Source organism: Lepidothrix coronata, unplaced genomic scaffold (assembly GCF_001604755.1).
Source record: "Lepidothrix coronata isolate B3197 unplaced genomic scaffold, Lepidothrix_coronata-1.0 Scaffold22, whole genome shotgun sequence".
Taxonomy (NCBI): Eukaryota; Metazoa; Chordata; class Aves; order Passeriformes; family Pipridae; genus Lepidothrix; species Lepidothrix coronata.
The window spans coordinates 6,558,938-6,577,468 of record NW_016690202.1 but is presented as its reverse complement, the minus strand read 5'-3'; the positions used below and the strand labels follow the sequence as shown (position 1 = coordinate 6,577,468).

General features: G+C 40.3%; 1 protein-coding gene across 15 annotated transcripts in view; it reads left to right on the top strand.

The window, feature by feature from the left end:
- KIAA2026 (KIAA2026 ortholog) overlaps positions 1 to 18,531 on the top strand; it is an 89,913-nt gene that overhangs the window by 36,345 nt on the left and 35,037 nt on the right. For 12 of the 15 annotated variants that reach the window (XR_001873712.1, XR_001873714.1, XR_001873710.1 and 9 more), the window contains 3 exons: positions 2,771 to 2,886; positions 9,133 to 9,320; positions 11,339 to 14,101. Coding sequence is in view for 6 of the 15 variants with exons in the window: in XM_017808116.1 (XP_017663605.1) it covers positions 2,771 to 2,886; positions 9,133 to 9,320; positions 11,339 to 14,101 (3,067 nt within the window). In the remaining 9 variants the exon portion in view is untranslated. Of the gene's footprint in view, positions 1 to 2,770; positions 2,887 to 9,132; positions 9,321 to 11,338; positions 14,102 to 14,205; positions 15,078 to 16,283; positions 16,337 to 18,531 lie in introns of all 15 variants that reach the window. The other 3 variants (XR_001873717.1, XM_017808113.1, XM_017808117.1) reach the window with 3 other exon arrangements.

The window sequence follows — 18,531 nt, the reverse complement described above, 5'->3', positions numbered from 1 at the left end:
GTCATCTCTTCTCAAGGCTGAACATGCCCACCTCCCTCAGCTTTCCTCATAAGAGATGCTCCAGTCCCCTCATCTTCGTCACCCTCCACTGGACTTGCTACAGGAGCTCCAGTCTCTGTTGTACTGAGGAGCCCAGAGCTGGACACAGCACTTCAGATGTGGCCTCCCTAGAGCTGAGTGGAAGGACAGGATCACCTCTCTCAACCTGCTGTCAGTGCTCTTCCTAATGCACTCCAGGACACCATTGGCCTTCCGGGCCACAAGGACACACTGCTGGCTCATGGACAGCTTGTTTTTCACCAGAACCCCAGGTCCTTCTCTGCAGAGCTGCTCTCCAGCGAGTCAGCCCCCAGCCTGTACTGGTGCCTGAGATTATTCCTCCCCAGGTGCAGGACCCTGCATTTGCTTTGTTGAATTTCAGACAGTTCTTCTCTGCCCATCTTTCCAACCTGTCAAGATCTTTCTGAAGGTCTGCACAACCCCCTGGAGTATTGGTCACTCCTCCCAACTTTGTGTCCTCAGCAAATTGGCTGAGGAGGCCTCTATCCTGTCATCCAAGTCATTGATGATTAACTTAATGCTGGACTGGTGTTGAACCATGGAGGACACTTACTAGGAACAGGCCTCCAACTGTAGCTAGCTCTAGAATTCAGGGTGCAGGGATTGGTTAGGTTTTTTGTTCATTTTTGTAATCAAGGAGAAAAGTAACTTACATTTGTTCATACTTGTTCTTCTGTGAAGTGTTAATGAAGCCAATAAAGCCTTGAAGTCTGTCCTTGACTAAATGTTCTACTTGTATCTGGCTGCCTGATACATTTACCACTTCATTTACTCAGTCTGCTGATATTTATGTCTCATAAATACTCTTTTTTTTCTATGTAAGCCGCAATCTTGGCTTAATTAAAGACCAGTTAGTCTTAGAAATTAATAATTTCACGTTTTTACTTTGTAGTGATTTTTCATATCTTTTTAATGCTACATTTTCACACATCCCCTTCTTTGCTATATCAACTGCATGTACAGAATTTCTGTATCATAATAGTAGTGGTATTGTTTATTTTTGCTATTTGATTTTTGTTTTGAGACAATCCACTAGTACTCTGTGGTATATAAATTCATCCTTTTAAAACTGTCTATGAAATGTTTTGTATCTCTTACAAGAAAAATCTGTGCACATAATATTCGTATGTTAACAATTAATTCTGTTGATTACTGACATTAGGAGATGATATCAGATGCCCCAGTAGGCTACAGTGAGCACAGGGCTGTTTTCTGTGGCTAGTGACAGGTTTTATGCTGCAGTGCGTTACATGTGCAAATGTGACTGGCCATAAGTGAAGGAAATTAAAATACAGTTTGCTGGCTTGTCTGTGTGTTCAACAGTGATCATAATGTGGTAATGTAATATAATATCCTACTTAAAATCTTTGCTTTTATAATTTTAATTTAAGAATGAAGGAGTAACTATTTGTTTTGTTATGTAACATGTAAATGATTGTTCATAAAAAATAGATATCTGGTCTTCAAACAAGCTGATCTTGCTGTACATTGGAGGGATCTGCTGAAATGTGTAAAAAGTCCTTAGGAAGATCATTCTTGTAGACTACTGAAAGGCAGCTATGTCAAGCTTTATCCAGGTTTTCCTGCCTTACATTTCTTTGTGTGCTAGACCACAGGAAGCTGTAAAGGATATAAGAGCTATGAAAAGCTAAATATGTATATGAAATAAGTAAGTCCCCAAGTCTTGCTTTTTTTACTTGCAGAACCCTAGTCCCTTTATTGTCTTACATCCTCTCTGACAAGTCAAGAACTAAAATCCTCATTTACATAAAACACACAAGAGTGGGAGAAGTACTAGAGTACACCACTTCTCTTTTATAGCAGTTACATATATATGTACTGTTCAGTCTTTTAGCTGATGAACTACAGAATAAAGTTTTGGGAAGAAATATTTACTAGGGATATCTATGAGTGTTAAGGGGTGAGTTCTGCAGCACCGTGGCTGCCATGGTTGTCATTTCCCAGTGTCTTTAATCGTCATTCAGACTTTCCTGATTTAAGAAAACATTGATTTTTCGTGAAAGATTATAAGATTACATATATTGATTTTGAAAATAACACCATTTTTAATTATACATTTAAATTAAAACCTTAAAGATTTTACATGGGAAAACTGGTCTTTGCTGCATAGTCTGTTGCTTCATAAAAGATCAATTTGCAAAACTTTTCTTTTAAAAAAACCCTTTATCTAGAACTTTAAATAAAATGTAATGCAAAAATTGTGGAGGTTTTATCCCTGAAAATTACAGTTGTTTGTTTTTTTTTTTTGCAAATAAAATGATAGAATTTATACCACTTCTCTTAATTGAGATTATGGTAAGATTTTCTGATTGTGAAAAGTTAAAATGTGGTTGATTTCCCTGACCTGAATGAATTACTACCTATGCTAGTTACTCATTTAAGTGATTTTAAACACATAGTGCGTTTGCAGGATCCTGCTTCAGTTTTAAGTTTGAGCTATAAAAATTAGCATACTTGCAGTATTGCTTTTTTAACTGGGACATTATATCTCTCTAGTTAAAAAAAAAAGTTAAAGTATTAATGTCTTACATAGCTTAAGTGTAGAGGTAACTCTAAAACTTCTTGCTATTTTCTTCCAGTTATTTTCCTCATATACTGTATTAGTGTACCAGGATTATTGTAGTACTAATAAAATCTAACAAGATTCGGGTCTAACACAATGATAAATAAATGGAATTTATGTTTTCAGGGAAGATGGTACCACCGGAAGCAAGCAGTAAAGGAATTGCATGGTACGTTGTTACGACTGCTTAATGAACTGTTACCATGGGAACCAAAGCTAATTAAAGCATTTCAAAGAAACAGGTAATTAGCTGCTTTTTTTTTAACAGTGGTGCATGAGATGAAACATGGAACAAAATTCACCTTTTAAACTAATCAATGAATAGGCTTCTCTCAAATAAGTTAATTGAAAATACTTTGAGGAGAGGCATGAGGCACTGGTAGTACTTTAATTGGAAGAAGTATTTTATATTCCAGACCTATCATCTTTAAATAAAATTGAGTTTACCCTCTAATGGGTTTTCATCCAAAATGTTCTAGAAACCCTAAGCATGCCTGTAAATAGTCTATCACAATACAGCTAGGATTTGTACTGCTGCTTATTTGGTTAAGAGAGGCTGAAAACCTTTCTCTATAAAACTATACTAGGGCTTCTTAGAATACTCTGAGTGCTTCCTAAACTTACCTAAATTGGCTGTTAATGAATTCTCCACAGAGCAATTCTTGAAGCATTGTTTTGAGGTCTTGGTAACCCTGCAAATTAGAAATGCATCTGGAATGAGGCATGTCAGAGTGGCAGATTTAAATCTAGTAAGGGCAAGTAGTAACAGTGAAGATGCTATCCTGATTATAAATCATGGAGAGATTAGGTATTGTCTTCAGGCTTGGTGCTGTTCTTGTTTGTCAGCCATATAGCTGTTGCTATAGTCAGACCTTATTTTTGCCACATAGACAGTTAAAGAACAAATAATGATTAAAAGCTTGAACTCCGTGACAAAGGAGAGCAAAAGTTAGGCAGCTGCTTAAATGTTGAGTATAAACTTACAGCTATGTGGTGCAAAACTAATGCTGAAAAGTGTAAAAGGTATTATACTTTAAAAACCACAGTAACATAACACTAAAGACAGTAAACAGATAGAAATACTAAGATTTTGGTTCCTTAGTAGCTCATTTAATGGATATCATGAATGAACTAAAATTCTTGTTTGGAAATTTAGGATATTGTTGAGCATTTTGCTTTAAACAATTGACCCAAGTACAAGTTTTGGGTTTTTTCTATTTGTTTCTATTCACATTTCTGTTCATTTTCCTTGGCTGTTCATTTTTACAATTTAGATTCCTTCTGGAAATAAGGCAGATAGTATTACTATTAGGAAGGATTTAATTTTCCAGTACACGGAGTTTCCAGTTTTATCGTTTTTGTAAATTCTGGTGTGGAATGGTTTGATGCCCAGTATTAGTTCTTGTTTAGTGAATCACAGAATCATAGAATGGTTTGGGTTGCAAGGGACCTTAAAAATCATCTAGTTCCCACGCCCCTGCCATGGGGGAGCTCACAGCCCCATCCAACCTGGTCTTGAACACTTCCAGGGATGGGGTATCCACAGCTTCTTTGGGCAACCTGCTCCAGTGCCTCATGGGCATCACACTACAGAATTTCTTCCTAATATCCAATCTATGCCTACTCTCTTTCAGTTTGAAACTATTCCCTGTCACTACATGCTCTTGTAAAAAGTCTCTCTCCATCTTTCTTGTAAGCTTCCCTCAGGTCCTGGAAGGCTGCAGTTAGGTCACCCGAAAGCCTTTTCCAGGCTGAACAATCTCAATCCTCGTAGTCTTTCCTCATAAGAGAAGTGCTCTAATCCTCTAATCATCTTGGTGGCCTGCTCTGGACTTGGTCCAACAGGTCGATGTCCTTCCTGTGCTGAGGACCCCGGAACTGGATACAGTGCTCCAGGTGGGATCTCACCAGAGCAGAGCAGAGGGACAGAATCACCTCCCTAGACCTGCTGGCCATGCTGCTTTTAATGCAGCCCAGGATACAATTGTCTTTCTGTGCTTCGAGTGCACATTGCTGGATAATGTCCAGCCTCTCATCTACTAGCACCCTCAAGTCCTTCTCCTCAGGACTGCTCTCAGTCCCTTTTCCCCCCAGCCTGTATTGATACTGGGGGTTACCCCAACCCAGGTGTAGCAGTTTGCACTTAGTCTTTTTAAATCTCATGAGATTCCCATGGACCCACTTCTCAAGCTTGTCCATGTCCCTCTGGATGGCATCCTGTCCTTGAGGTGTGGCAATCGCACCCTTCAGCGTGGTGTCTTCTGCAAATTTACTGAGGGCGCACTCAATCCCTTCATCTATGTAATTAATGAAGATTTAAATAGCACTGAGCCCAGTACGGACCCATGAGAAACACCACTGGTCACTGATGCCACTGTCCAACCACTTTCTTATCCACCTAACAATCCACTCCTCAAACCTCTCTCTCCAGTTTACAGAGAAGGATGTTGTGGGGGATCATGTCAAGGGCTTTACAGAATTCCATATGAATGACATCTATAGCCCTTCTCTTTTCCGCTGCTGTAGTCATTCCGTTGTGGAAAGCCACTCGGTCAAGCAGGACTTGCCTCTGGTGAAGCTGTGCTGGTTGTCCCAGATCACCTCCCTGTCCTTAAAACGCCTTAGCAGAGCTTCTAGTAGGGTCTGTGCAATGATGATTCCAGGCACAGAGGAGAGGTTGACAGGTCAGTAGTTCCCCGAGTCCTCCTTTCAACCTTTTTAAAGATGGGTACAATGTTTCCCCTTTTCCAGTCACCTGGGACTTCAACTAATTGCCATGGCTTTTCAAGTATCGTGGAGAGTGTCTCAGCAACTACATCAGCCAGTTCTCTCAGTACTCTGGGGTGCATCTCATTGGGTCCAACAGACTTCTGTACATTCAGATTCTTCAAATGGTCATGAATCTGATCTTTGCTTACAGTGGAAGGGACTTTGCTCCCTCAGTCCCCTTCCTGCTGTCCATCCACTCAGGAGGTGAGGGAAGAGAGTCGGCCATTGAAGGCTGAGGCAAAAAGTTGTTGAGTACCTCAGCCTTCTCAATGCTGCAGTTTTTCAGCCTTGTTTATCAGAGGGGGTACACCTCCTTTGACCTTCCTTTTCTGGTTAACATATCTGTAGAAGCCCTTCCCGTTATTCTTTACATCCCTTGTCATGTTAAGTTCCAGATTTGTCTTGGCCTGCCTCACCCATTCCTAAAGAACCAAGCTTCACCTCTATACTCTTCCCAGAGTACCTGTTCCTGTTTCCTCTGCCTGTGCATTTCCTTCTTGCCCTTCAGTCTGACCACCAGTTCCCAACTCACCCATGCTGATCTCTTGCCTTCCTTACCTGATTTCTTGCCCATGGGTATTGCCAGCTTGTGTGCTCTATGAAAGACTTCCTTAAAGATACGCCAGCTCTGATCTGCTTCCTTATCCCTGAGGGCAAGGGCAGTTTCCTAAGTGATCCCGTTGACTATCTCCTTGAAGAGCTGGAACTTTGCTTTCCATAAGTTTAGGGGCCTAACTTTACCTGACTCATATCCCTCAGGACTGCAAATTCCACTGATGCATGATCTCTACAGCCCAGGTCTTGATGTCGCAGATTAGCTCATTTATTTGGTGCTCATCATGTCCAGTATCACATCCTCTCTGGCAGGGCTGCTGTCACAAGAGCCTGCGGGCACGATGCCTCCTGTAGCTGGAGCAGGAAAGCTTTGTCAATAGGCAACCCTTAGTCAGGGGCCTGTAATAAAAACCAACCACAAGGTTCCCTTTGTTGCCTTGATCTCTGATTCTTACACACAGGCTTTCAACCTGCTGGTGGCTGTTTTTCAGAGGCAGCTCTTCACACTCAAACCACCTCCTGATGTAGAGAGCAGCCCCTCTGTCTCTCCTTCCTCCCCTGTCTCTTCTGAACAGCCTATAGCCATTGATAGTCTCACTCCAGTCAGGAGTGAGACTAGCTCCAGTCAGGAGCTTCAGTAAGGCAACAAGACCATAACTTTCCAGCAGCACAGTGGCTTCTATGTCCTCCTGTTTGTTGCCCATGCTGTGTTGATGTGGCTATAGAATACAGAACTGTCATTTATAGTGTGTTCCACTGCTGTATATGAGCTATGACTGATAGGAGTAAATTTTAGTCTGGAACTGGATGGTTGAGACCTTACAAGTATGTGTGCTGATAGCTAGAGAACCATGCACTTAGAGTGCAAGATAACTTCTGGGATTAATTAATTCAATTCATATTTCTTAGTATTTATGTTTTAGGCTGTAACCCTAGTTTATTCTATGATGCTGAGTATTTCCATGACATAACTGTTTGGACATACACATAGTATACCAGGGAACAGCTCCATCTGAAAAACAATGTTTCTAAATCATGCGGAGGAAAGAAAGATGGGTGGAGGATTCTAGGTCAGTGTCTTGATCTGGTTCATTGTGCAGCTTCTAGGCAGCTCTTTAGCACCAGTGACAGTGATGAAGAAAGGTATCATGTAAAAGGAAAAAAGCAATTGAGTAAAATTTGCTTATGGTGGTGTAAACATCAGTACCACAAGTCTCGCTGTCGTTGCTGTGTCTATAGGGTATCTCAGTGAACTACTAATGTCTGCTAACTGAACAACAGTTCTGAACTGAACACAGTTCTGAGTTGTGGAGGGCTGGGCAGAGTTCCTTCCTCCTTATACCGCACTATGGAATAAGGGTCTGGAGTTTTCCTTCCTTCCTTTTTTATTGTCTTTAACTAGTAGGAGCACACTTTATGGTCAAAATTGTTTTCTTTCCCTTCTGAAAGGTCCTCTGGTCTTTTCAAAATTATGACAGAGAATAATGTTGAATGGTGTTTGAATAGCAGCAAGGTTTAAAACTAAAAGTTACTTGTGCCCACTGATTACAGCGGTTCACTGACCCCACAGAAGTTCCTCAAAAGAAAAAAGGGAATTCCATCCAGAAGCTTTAATACAGTAGTGGTTCCCTGGTATCCTTCTATAGTTCTTCCACACCTAGACTCCAAGCTCAAAACCCTAATGACAGAGTTGAAGTATTGTCCACACTGCATCTTCATACAGGCTTCAGTGTTGTCTTTTCTCAGTGAGAGTGCCAAAGCTGTGAGTAAACAGTTAGGTCTCACTGACCCTTAGCAGCCCCACGTGGCCCTCCATCCACACCACCTGTCCATGGGCCCAGGATCCCCATTTCAGCCTTCAATCTCTGCCAGTTTCTATGCCAATTTCCAGCTCAGCTACGTCAGTTACTGTGCCTGGCCATGGGTCTTGCTGATCTGGACTGACTCGCAGACTGACTTACCAGCATCATCACTGTAGAACTGCCCAGAAATCATTCAACTGGGTCCTGACCCTGGCAGCTGTCACTGGACCTGGTTCTAATCTGAACCTTTAAATTGATTACCCAGCCTGACCTCAGACCTGCCTCAGCGCCAGGAACTTGCTGTTCGTCTGGGCTCTTAGTTGAACCCAATTACACCTAGGCCTGCCCTGCTTCCTCATTCAGGGGCAGGTGTGCTGGCTGGTGATGCTCTTGCCCTGTGAGCTATGACATACTTGGCTTGTCCCTCTCCACCTCTTAGAGAGTCGCTGGCCATTGCTGCACTCAGTGCAAGCAACTGTTATTTTAATGCAAAAGAATGGGTAAATTTAAGATCTTATTCATACTGTCATAAGGGTTAGGTCCAGAATAGAATCTAGATTCTATTCCACACAAGGTGCTAATTGCTATAATTTATTTATTCATTTGCTAAATAATCCTCCTGGGTATTTTGTTGGTAATCACCAGCTGAATCCTGAAGTTCATTGTATTTGTACACTAAAATAGCCACTAGATCCTATCTAAACAATGGTTTAGAAGAAGGGACAATGGAAACGTAACAGTTTAGCGCTATCAAGGTAAGTGGATATGTTTCTGAATGGTGTTCAAATGAGTAAAGTAGCTATGTATTTCTGTTATGTACCTATTCTTTAGTGGAGCGTGAATCTATGGAAGTGGTAGTAACAGCTGTTCTAATGGCACAGAGATGAGAAAATGTTCTCTTAGGAGAAAGTTACATTACAGTCCCATAGCTGGGCCAACAGCATGATGCATTTAAGAAAAACAAGATTTAGTTACTTCTCTAGCTGGGGTTGCTGTCAGAGAAAGGAGTAGGCTTGTTACAGTTAATATTCAAGTCCATGTAGGTATTTCTGTCACAATGCAAAGCCAAGGAAGAAACCGAAGATGGATGCAGTAAAATAGTGATGATCATATTTGACTCAGTGTTTTTGCTTATTGTTAGATAACTTAATGACATAGAATTCAGTTTGGTAAAGGAAAGGACCTTACTGTCACTTCAGATTTTCCAGGTTTCAGAGACTTGCAGACAGAGCTACACTGAAATTTTTTGAGGGGCACAGGCAATTAAATCTATACCAACTTTTTGTATGGCAGCAAATAGAAATAAAAATAATGTTTAAAACAGTGTGGTTTTTTAGTAAAGTTAGTTTTGTTATTTTCAAGGTCTAGATTGAAGAAGGACTATGATGACTTTAAAAGACATCCAGACCATGATAAATTTACCAGAGAATTGTGGAGTAATGATGAAAGTGAAGTTGATTCTGGCAAAGAATCTTTTGCAGTAGTATGCGGTAAATCATCAGAGTCTGCAGAACATATAGAAGTTCCCAAAAAAGATCACTCAGACAATGGTAAGCATTTACTGGAATTCAGGAGCTTGAACTTGATTCAGGAGCTGAATCAAGGTGATTTGGGAACTTAATTTTTCCATATGAGCTTGTGTCCTGCTTTTTACCTTAACTACTACTGTGATAATACCAAAAGAGCTTGTGGTCTGCATCTGTCGTATGTAGACTTGAAGAGGGCAGACATGACCAAGATGAAAATTCTGCTTTATTCAAGTGTTTGCCATTTCTTTTTGTGCTTAACTATTTCTATGATAACATAGTAGACTTGTGTGGTATTTACTTTTATGGTGGGTTGACCTTGGCTGGCTGCCATATGCCCACCCAGCCCATCTGTCACCCCTCTTCCTTAATGGGACAGGGAGAGAAAACAGCGTAGAAACGCTCAAGGGTCAAGATACAGACAAGGGGGATCACTGACCAGTTACTGTCACAGGCAAAACAGACTCACTTGGGGAGAATTAATTTCGTTTATTGCCAATTAAAAATAGAGTAGAATGGTGAAAACCAAATACAAAAGCTAAACCTGCCCCCCCTTTCCCATTTCCACCTTCTTCGAAGGCTCATCTTCCTTCCCAATTCTTCCAACTCCTCCCCTGTCAAGTGGTACAGGAGGGATCGGGCCTGGGGATTGAGGTCAGTTCATAAGAGTTAGTCTCTGCTGTTCATTCCTCCCCTCTGCTCCAGTGTGGAGTCCCTCCTATGGGCTCTTTATGGGCTGCATCTTCTTTCAAGCCATATTCACCTGCTGTAGAATGGCATCCTCCACAGCCTGCCATGTTCCAGCATGGTCCTTCATGGGAGCCGGTCAACCTGCTTGATCATGGGTTGCAGGGGAATCCATTCCAGTGTCTGAAGTGCTTCTTTCCCCTCCTTCACTGACCTTGGTGTATACAGGGTTGTTTTGCCTACATTTTGTCCTTACTGTGTTCTGTCACACCCTTCTGCGAAGCATTTTCCACGGGACATCACCAGCTCGGCAGACAGGCTTGACCATGTCCTGCAGTGGATCTGTTTTGGAGCCAGCTGTGTCTGGCACAGGGCAACTCCTGGCCTCTGCCCTCATAGAGGCCTCCCTGCTGCCCCACACTGCCAAAACATGGCCCTTCTGTCTGCCGGGCACCCCTGCCTGCATCCTCAGCCATCTTATCCACTTCATGCATCCCCTGCTCACTGTCTGGTCTAGCTTGATGCTCAGTATGAAACTGGGCATTCACATCTTTGTCCCACAGGCACCCCACCCTCACAAGTCCACCTGTTCTACCAGCCCAGACCCCAAGCCCTCCTGCTTACTTGCTAGTCTGGCTTGAAGTTTAGTAGTGAATACACACACACTACCCCCCACATGCACTGGATTTGAGGAGGATACAGACATTCACCCCGCAGCAGATTGCACCAGACAGACAGGCTGTGACCTCTTGCAGCCATCCTTGCAGCTCCCCCTTCCTCTGCGCATCCCTTCATGGATTTGTATAGCTCTACCAATTTCCTCACCCCTCCCAGCCCAGTCTCCCAAGATCTCCCCTGGTTTATAATCATATCAGGTTCAAAGTCCAGGTTGATCTTCCTGCAAGGGGCATATGCAGTTTCTTGATAGCCCATCAATCGGTGTGATTGGTGACGCTGTTTCTTGTCATTGTCTCCATTTTTATTTTGTTAGATCTGTGTCTCTGTATATCTTTTTTTCCTGGCTTCTCCCTTTTTCCCTTCAAAATAACCTTACTGGAATAAACATTCTTATATTCTCACATGCCATTAACAATTAATGTGAATGACCAGGTTTGGTTTTCCTCACTGTCTCCCATTGCCGATCAGGTTTCAGTTCCTGAACTGTTTTTGTTTATTACTTCCTCCTTTCCTTATTACCCCCTTTTTTCATTGAAAAAGATCCTTGACCAGATTCCCCTAAAGAAGCAGACATTTCCTTCCATGTGCTCTTGCAAATATTGCCTTTAGGTAGACACTATAAAATTGTTTCGGTTTCAAACATGTAAAATGCAGTTTCTGTTTTAATATCCTTGCAGATGAAATGAAACTATTAGAGATGAATTTACCTGCAGGAAAAAACAGAATTCTGAAAAAAGAATCAGCTTCTAAAGAAATCCAGAAGACACTGCCCAAATGCATTAAACGACAGTTCAAGCAAAATAGTTGTCTGGATCAAAGCACTAATGAACTCTCACCAAGGAAGAAAGCTAAGCTGAGCACTGTTGAGACTGTAGTCCAGAGTTCAGAAAGTAGCCTGCAGCCGGATAGTTGTTTAACTGAGCTAAAACAATGTGAAGGATCAAGTTTAGAGTTTTTTTCCTTGACAGATCCTACAACATCAGTATCAAACTTTCTGAAAGGGACCAAACCCATCCAGGCCTTGCTTGCCAAGAATACTGGGAACAAAGTGACCTTAACAAATCAACCGTCGCCTCCCCCAGACATAAATGTATCGACTTCTGAAAAGTCAGTTTTACCACCTTTGGAATCATCAGTGATCAAACCAGCATTGCCCTGCCAGGCCAGTTCAAAGACTCCCTTACAAATGGTATACAAAATGCCAAATGGCCATTGTGTACCAATAGACCTTCATAACAACTCAGTGAAAATTCAAATGCAAACTGTGACTGACCCTAAAACTGGAGAAAAAGTCATGCAACAAGTTCTTATTTTACCTAAGAATTTTCTTCTTCAGCAGCAGGAAGGAAAAATTGTGTCCAAGGACGTTCAGCCACTACAACAAAAATCATCTGAGCTGCACTGTACATCTTTACCAAAAGTGTCAAATATCAGTGTTTCTTTAACACCTGTTCTGGTGACAGGCTCTGCAAATACTACCACTCAGTCACCTACTACAATTTTTAGCAAGAATATTACCCACTCGTCACAAGTGTCCGGTCCCATGAACAATACACTATCATTGCCTGATGTAACTTCAGCAGGTAACTTACTATCGTCAAAAATTAAGGTGAACCAAACTGAAACTGACAAAATCAAGACTACAGTTTTGACTGCTACATCCCCTGTGTCTTTGACTTCATCTACTCCTTCCACAGCTAGCCAGTCCTTGATACCAGCAACAGCATTAAGTGGGTCTGCGAACACTGATTCTGCCTGTCATAGTCTTGCATCGCAGCAGCCAACTGACTCCTGTGAAACTAGGCAAGAGTTGAAGACTGTATGTGTAAGAGAATCGCAATCTATTCTGGTCACAACACGAGGCGGAAACACAGGCATTGTTAAAGTGCAAACAAACTCAGACCAAATTTCACCTAGTAGTTTATCTTCTAGTTCAGTTTTCACTTACACTTCTCAACTTCAGGCCTTTCTTGTACCAAAAACCACAGCATTATCATACTCTACTCTTCCATCTCTAGCAACAGCCACATCTGGTTTCCCACATACTGGACAATCATCTGTTTCTGGATTTACCCCCTCAACAGCTTCTTCTGTTAACATTCCAGCTTTCCCAGCTGATTTTACCCAGGCAATGGAGAAAAATATCAAATTCACACTACAGCAGCCTCCTGTTGGGCACACTTCAGGTCAAGTAATAGAGAACTCCTGCTGTGTGTCCTCTCCTTTATCTTCCATTTCATTAGCTAGCAATGTGATGTCCACAACTCCAAACAGTCCTGTTAGTGTGACTAGCACTGGACAAAATAACACTGTCGTAACTCCAAATTCTTCTGTACAGCATCAAGGGGATACTAAAACCAAAAAAAATTCTGTTATACAGTCTGAGTCTAATTCAGCAACAAGTGGGGATTTAGTCAGTGGTACTCCAGTCCAGAAATTTACATTAGTTACAAATTCACCAATTTTATCTCCCTCTGGAGCGTCAGGAGTCAGTATTATACCCTCTCCAGCATCCACTGCTGTTAATGCTCAGAAACTGGTTTTTGTTAACACACAAATTGCCAGTGGCCCATCAACCACCAATCTAGTTGCAGAGTCATTGAGACAGAACCTTCCTTCTTCTCTAACCAAAACCTTTGTTAATGCTACAGAGCAACCACATTTGGTTTTGATCCCATCTACGATAGGAGCACCAATAAGAATAAATTCATCACCAACTATTGCTCAAGTAAAAGATGTAAAAATTGGACTAAATATAGGTCAGACCATTGTAAATACTAAAGGCAATGCACAGGAGGCCCCACCAGTTAATATATTGCATTCTACCATTTCTAAAGGAGAAGACAAAAAAAGCCTTGGCTTGGCACTGTCTTTGACAAGTAGCAGTACTGTGGTTCCTGCTCCAGCTTTTGCTGTGTCAGCTAATGAATCTGTATGTGTTGCAACAAAAGCTGAAAATGCCTTTACAGTAACAATGGCACATGCATGTGTAGAATCTGTTTCAGTAGCACCAAGTGGGACTACTTCTAGGACACAGTCCACTGTCTTGACTGGTGGCAATGACCCCTCAAGAATAAGGCCAGTTCTGGGTAATCGACTTTGTACATCAAATATTGGAAATATGGGTATATCAACTGTGAAAACAGGACATCTTGCTTCATCTGTGCTGATTTCAACCACACAACCAACAGTATCTCCTCAAAACTTAGCATCTGCTTTGCAATTTCCATTCATTAGCTTGCCTGGATCTGCAGCCGCCCCCCAAAAGGTGTTACATACAGTTCCTCAGTTAGCAACAGTTCCAGCTCCTCTTCTAGTATCAAAAAACCAGTTGCCCACGCTGCCTCAGTTTCAGTCATCAGGAACTTCAGCTGGTATGTCAAGTCACACAGGTATTCACAAACCTCAGAGTGTGTTGCCCTCTCCGTCACCAAATACAGGTAAAGTCGTTAGCTTTCCCAGTTCCTCTACCCTACAATGCCAGCAGGTGCCTCTCAGTACAGAGAAAACAAGTCATGATTACACTTGTGCTTCTACTGCTCAGATGTCTTCAGCTTCACCAGCTGTAACAAGCAAAACCGGAGGAGGTCAGTTGAATGAATCTTGCATTCAACAGAAAATAGTCATTAACACCTGTATGCCTTTGGCACCTGGAACTCAGATAATGATTAACGGTACTCGTTTTGTTGTTCCACTGCAAGGCCTTGGAGCTGGCAGCCACGTTCTTCTTCTCTCCCGTAATACGAAACAGACTCCTTTAACTGTTAACCATGGTCAAGAGGCTCAAAGTGTACCAATTGTTAATCCAATAACCTCAAAAATCATCTTAGCACCAAGTAATTCATTAAGTTGTCAAATATCAAAACATCCTTTGAAAAGCTCCACGAAAATTATGAACTCTTTTGGTGCCGCAGATGCTTTACCCATCGTACATGCAACGCCCCAGATATTTAGTACTCCAGCTAGCTCATGTACTCCACTGTCCGGGGTAACACTGTCTGTGTCTTCAGTGACAAAATCTCCTATTAATGTTGTAGCTACATCTTCTGTTGTTTCTGCCGTTCATCCTCCGAATTCTCATTTGCCAAGCAACACTTCAGTGTTTCACTTAGACACTTCTATCAAAAAACTGTTGGTCAGTCCAGAGGGAGCCATTTTGAATGCTCTAAATACTCCAGCACCAAAAGTTTCTCCTCTGTCTTCATTGCTGCCTCCTGTTGTTGTGTCCACAAGCAGAAATCCTACCACTGTCTTCCCTGCATCTCAGTCATCTTGCCTTGATAAACCTGACAAAGCTGCATTCTGAATTTACTGCAAATGAGCCACTTTGAAATTCTGGGGCATTCCTCAGACTTTGGAAGTTGTAACTATTGGATAATTTCTTACAACCAGTTGATTTACTCAACATTACTTAAGGTTGCAGTTCTTTCCTGTTCACCTGTGGGGATTAAGAGGAAGAAAAATTTTAGTTTGTCGGAAGTTTTCAGAGAGTTCTTTAGTAAAAAGGTCAGAAATGACCAATGAGTTCATTAAACAGTTTGGAGAAATCTCACCTTTTGCACATGTTCCATCTTACATTATGGACTGTTTGCCAGTGTGTTTTTGACAGTATATGTCTTCTTTTATTTGTCAAATTTATTTTTTATCTGTTTCTTTAGAAAAATATTTATGCATTGTAAAAATGCAGTCTATAGAGTAGAATTGTACATATTCCTGAATTCCTAACAGTCCATACTAAACAATATGTACAAAGAACTATGCTGTCTTATTTATGTTTGGTTTACATAGTGTATAGTTTTTTAAGTATTTTAGTAACTTTGGACCAGTGTACTGTTTAGCAACTGCAGAAGAATCTGCATATAATAAATCAAGTTGCTTTACTGCTTTGTGTTGGCAATAGTTAAAAATATGTGTATCTGTTACACCGTGGCAGAATACATACATACATACATACATACGTATATATATATATGTATATATATATATTTGTATATATATATGTGTGTGTGTGTATACACACATCTTTCTTTTGGTGTGTGGTAGAATGAAATTATTTAACCTCTTTTGCTTTTCTCTGCTTTTACATTTCACATGATTTAGCAGGAGTTGGAAGGAAGGCCTTCTTGTTGATCCTTCATCCGTTCTTAATAAATGTTTGGTTATATTGCCTAAATAACTCCAGTGATGTGGTAAGGCTACAAGTGGCTTTTCAGACACCTGTCTAAGTCACACTGGTTGCTGTTAAGGACTAACATGTTTTGTCTTAAAGCTCATAGATCTGTTGAACAGTTTGTTGCTCTCTTTTTTACAGCCTTATATGCATTTCCGTATGTCTGATGACTGTAACAAGATCACTTGTTAGTCTTCTATCTAGCCATAACAAATGACCCATTTTTTTTCACCAGTTGTACTTTCTAGATCTGTATGTTTTTCTTTAGCTTGTAATTGGTCTATCTTGAAGGATAGCACTAAAGCATCACATAATATTAAAGGAAGCTTTATTAATGCTTTGGGGATAATAATATGTTACAGAAACCTTCCTTTTTTATCCAGTGTTTTCAGTATTTGTTGACTTAGTTTCAGCTTTTGATCTGATAAAAACTTTTGGGTTATTTTCTGCAGATCTGCTGAGTTTACAGCTACCTGCTGCAATGCTCATGGAGATAAGTTTTTAGGTATCTTTTGAGATTTTGCATATAAAGAAAGGGTGCTCATCTTATTTTATGGAAGATGATGATTTTAGAATTGCTATCTTTGTATGTGTTGATTTTTTGTAGAGTTTGTTTGGTATTTTTTAGAAACTAGAAGGGAAGATTTCAGAAGAATTTAAAAATGATAATTGCCTTTCTAATAGCTATGACTTCAAAGGGGATAAAAGCTTACATATCTGTATATAGCAGAATTCTTAGGCTGAGTTTCAACAAGATGAAGCTTCAGCCTTTGCTCTTCATCCTTTTGAATTTTCTACTTCCCTTCCCCTTTTGCTATACTAGTTTGGCAGTTTGGCTATTGAGTTGACGAATAGGACCACAGCTTACTCACTCTGTGTCGGCTGCCCTTTGTATTGTTCTGAAAAGTAGCCTGGTAGCTAGTTTGCTAGAGTTTTGGGAAAGTGGGGGGAAGAAAGGCTTGTGCCTTCCATAGGGACCTTTCCTTTTGCACTAACTTAAAAAATTGCATTGGGAAATTGCATCTTTCCATCTTATCTCAGGGCTGGGACAGATGGAAGCTGTCAGTTTTGGGATTAGAGAAGGTTTGTTTAAATTTTAGGAAAAGCTACCTGCTACACCTTTGCTACTTCTCATTAAAGGCATTTTGTAATGGATTTTGAAAACACCTAGCAGTAAGTATGTCTGTCCATCAGAGTTCACAGTATTAAGAATTTTTAAATCTGACTGCACATTACAGTTGAATGCTGCAGTGACTTTTCCAACAGAGGAAGATGGCAGAGAGTGGCAGTTTCTTCATGGACATTTTACATACTCTGAAACCATATATACCAGAAGCTCATTTTATTTCCATTTCACTGGTGGAACCATGGGACTCACTTTCTTGGATTTTTCTATTTTCTTGCAATGGCTGTTTTTTCCTTTTTTTTTTTTGTTCATTTAGGTTTGTTGTAGAGTGAATATCTATGCTGTTTGAAAAGCTCAAGACTAGGTTCTGCTGTTGCAGATATTCTTGATGAGAGAAAAAAATCTTGCATGACATTTTTCTGCGTGCTGATGTAGTAGAAAGATTTATGCTATAATTGATTCTAATAAAGAGAGAAGTTAGAAAAGCTGAACTGAAAAACTCAGGACTCAAGTAACTTGCCTGAATGAATTCAAGAAATTTTCTGAATTAATATGATAATATTCTATGATTTTTATAAATATTGTATAATTTGGAAGACATGTACTTTACAACATGAAAAGTTTGAGTCAGTTTAATTAGAGTTTCGTGGACTTTTATTCTCTATTAGACATGTGTTCAGATTCCAAGTCCTATTGGAGAAGGACTTGAGACTGCTGTGTAATGGGCTTGCATCATTCATTATGTAAAACCAAATTTTAGTAATTTTTGCAAATAAAATTCCTATTCCCAACACTGTTCTCCAATAATATAAATGTCAGTCAGAGTTAAGGTTTTCTTTCAAATGCAAGTAAATAAACATTGACACTTTGCTATGTACCTTTTACTCTCTACCAAATGTATCATGCTACTTATAGCACAAAAAGCACTTTGAACAAGTGGATTATATTCACAGACACAATGAAAAAGCAGAACTACCTGCATCTTTACTTGAATTTTAAAAGACATTTAGTTACACATAAAAACAGATATATAAATCAGCCTTTTAACAAAAGGTGTTCAACTTTTCAGTGCTTGTAAAATGCCTTACTTTTACATCCCTTCTGATATTATTTACAACTATTCATACACTATATTATATACAAAACTTTCGATTTATAAATTACTTTGAATATTTTGAATTATATCCTTTATATTTACCTAAATTAACATGTTCTGCACAATAATTTTGGTTTGCTCTGAGTAGAAAATTACACTTATTTTGCTTCACTGTTCAAACCCACATCTGTGAGCTGCCATTTTCTCCTAGGGATTCTGCCCCTGCCACACTAGGAACAGTTAAATTTCGCGTGTATTATTTGTTATAAAAGTATCTGTTCAAACCAAGTGTGTTACTGTGAAGTCATTCAAACCCATGCTGATTCACTGTGTGACATAGCAAAGGGTACAATGTGAAAAGGAAAGCAAAAATTCTCCTGATAAGTGAAGAGAAAATAATTTGTCTCATGGGAGTAGGTCAGAAAATTACTAAAAGCTAGCATTTGAAGGGCATCCATACCCTTACCACAGAGTTAGT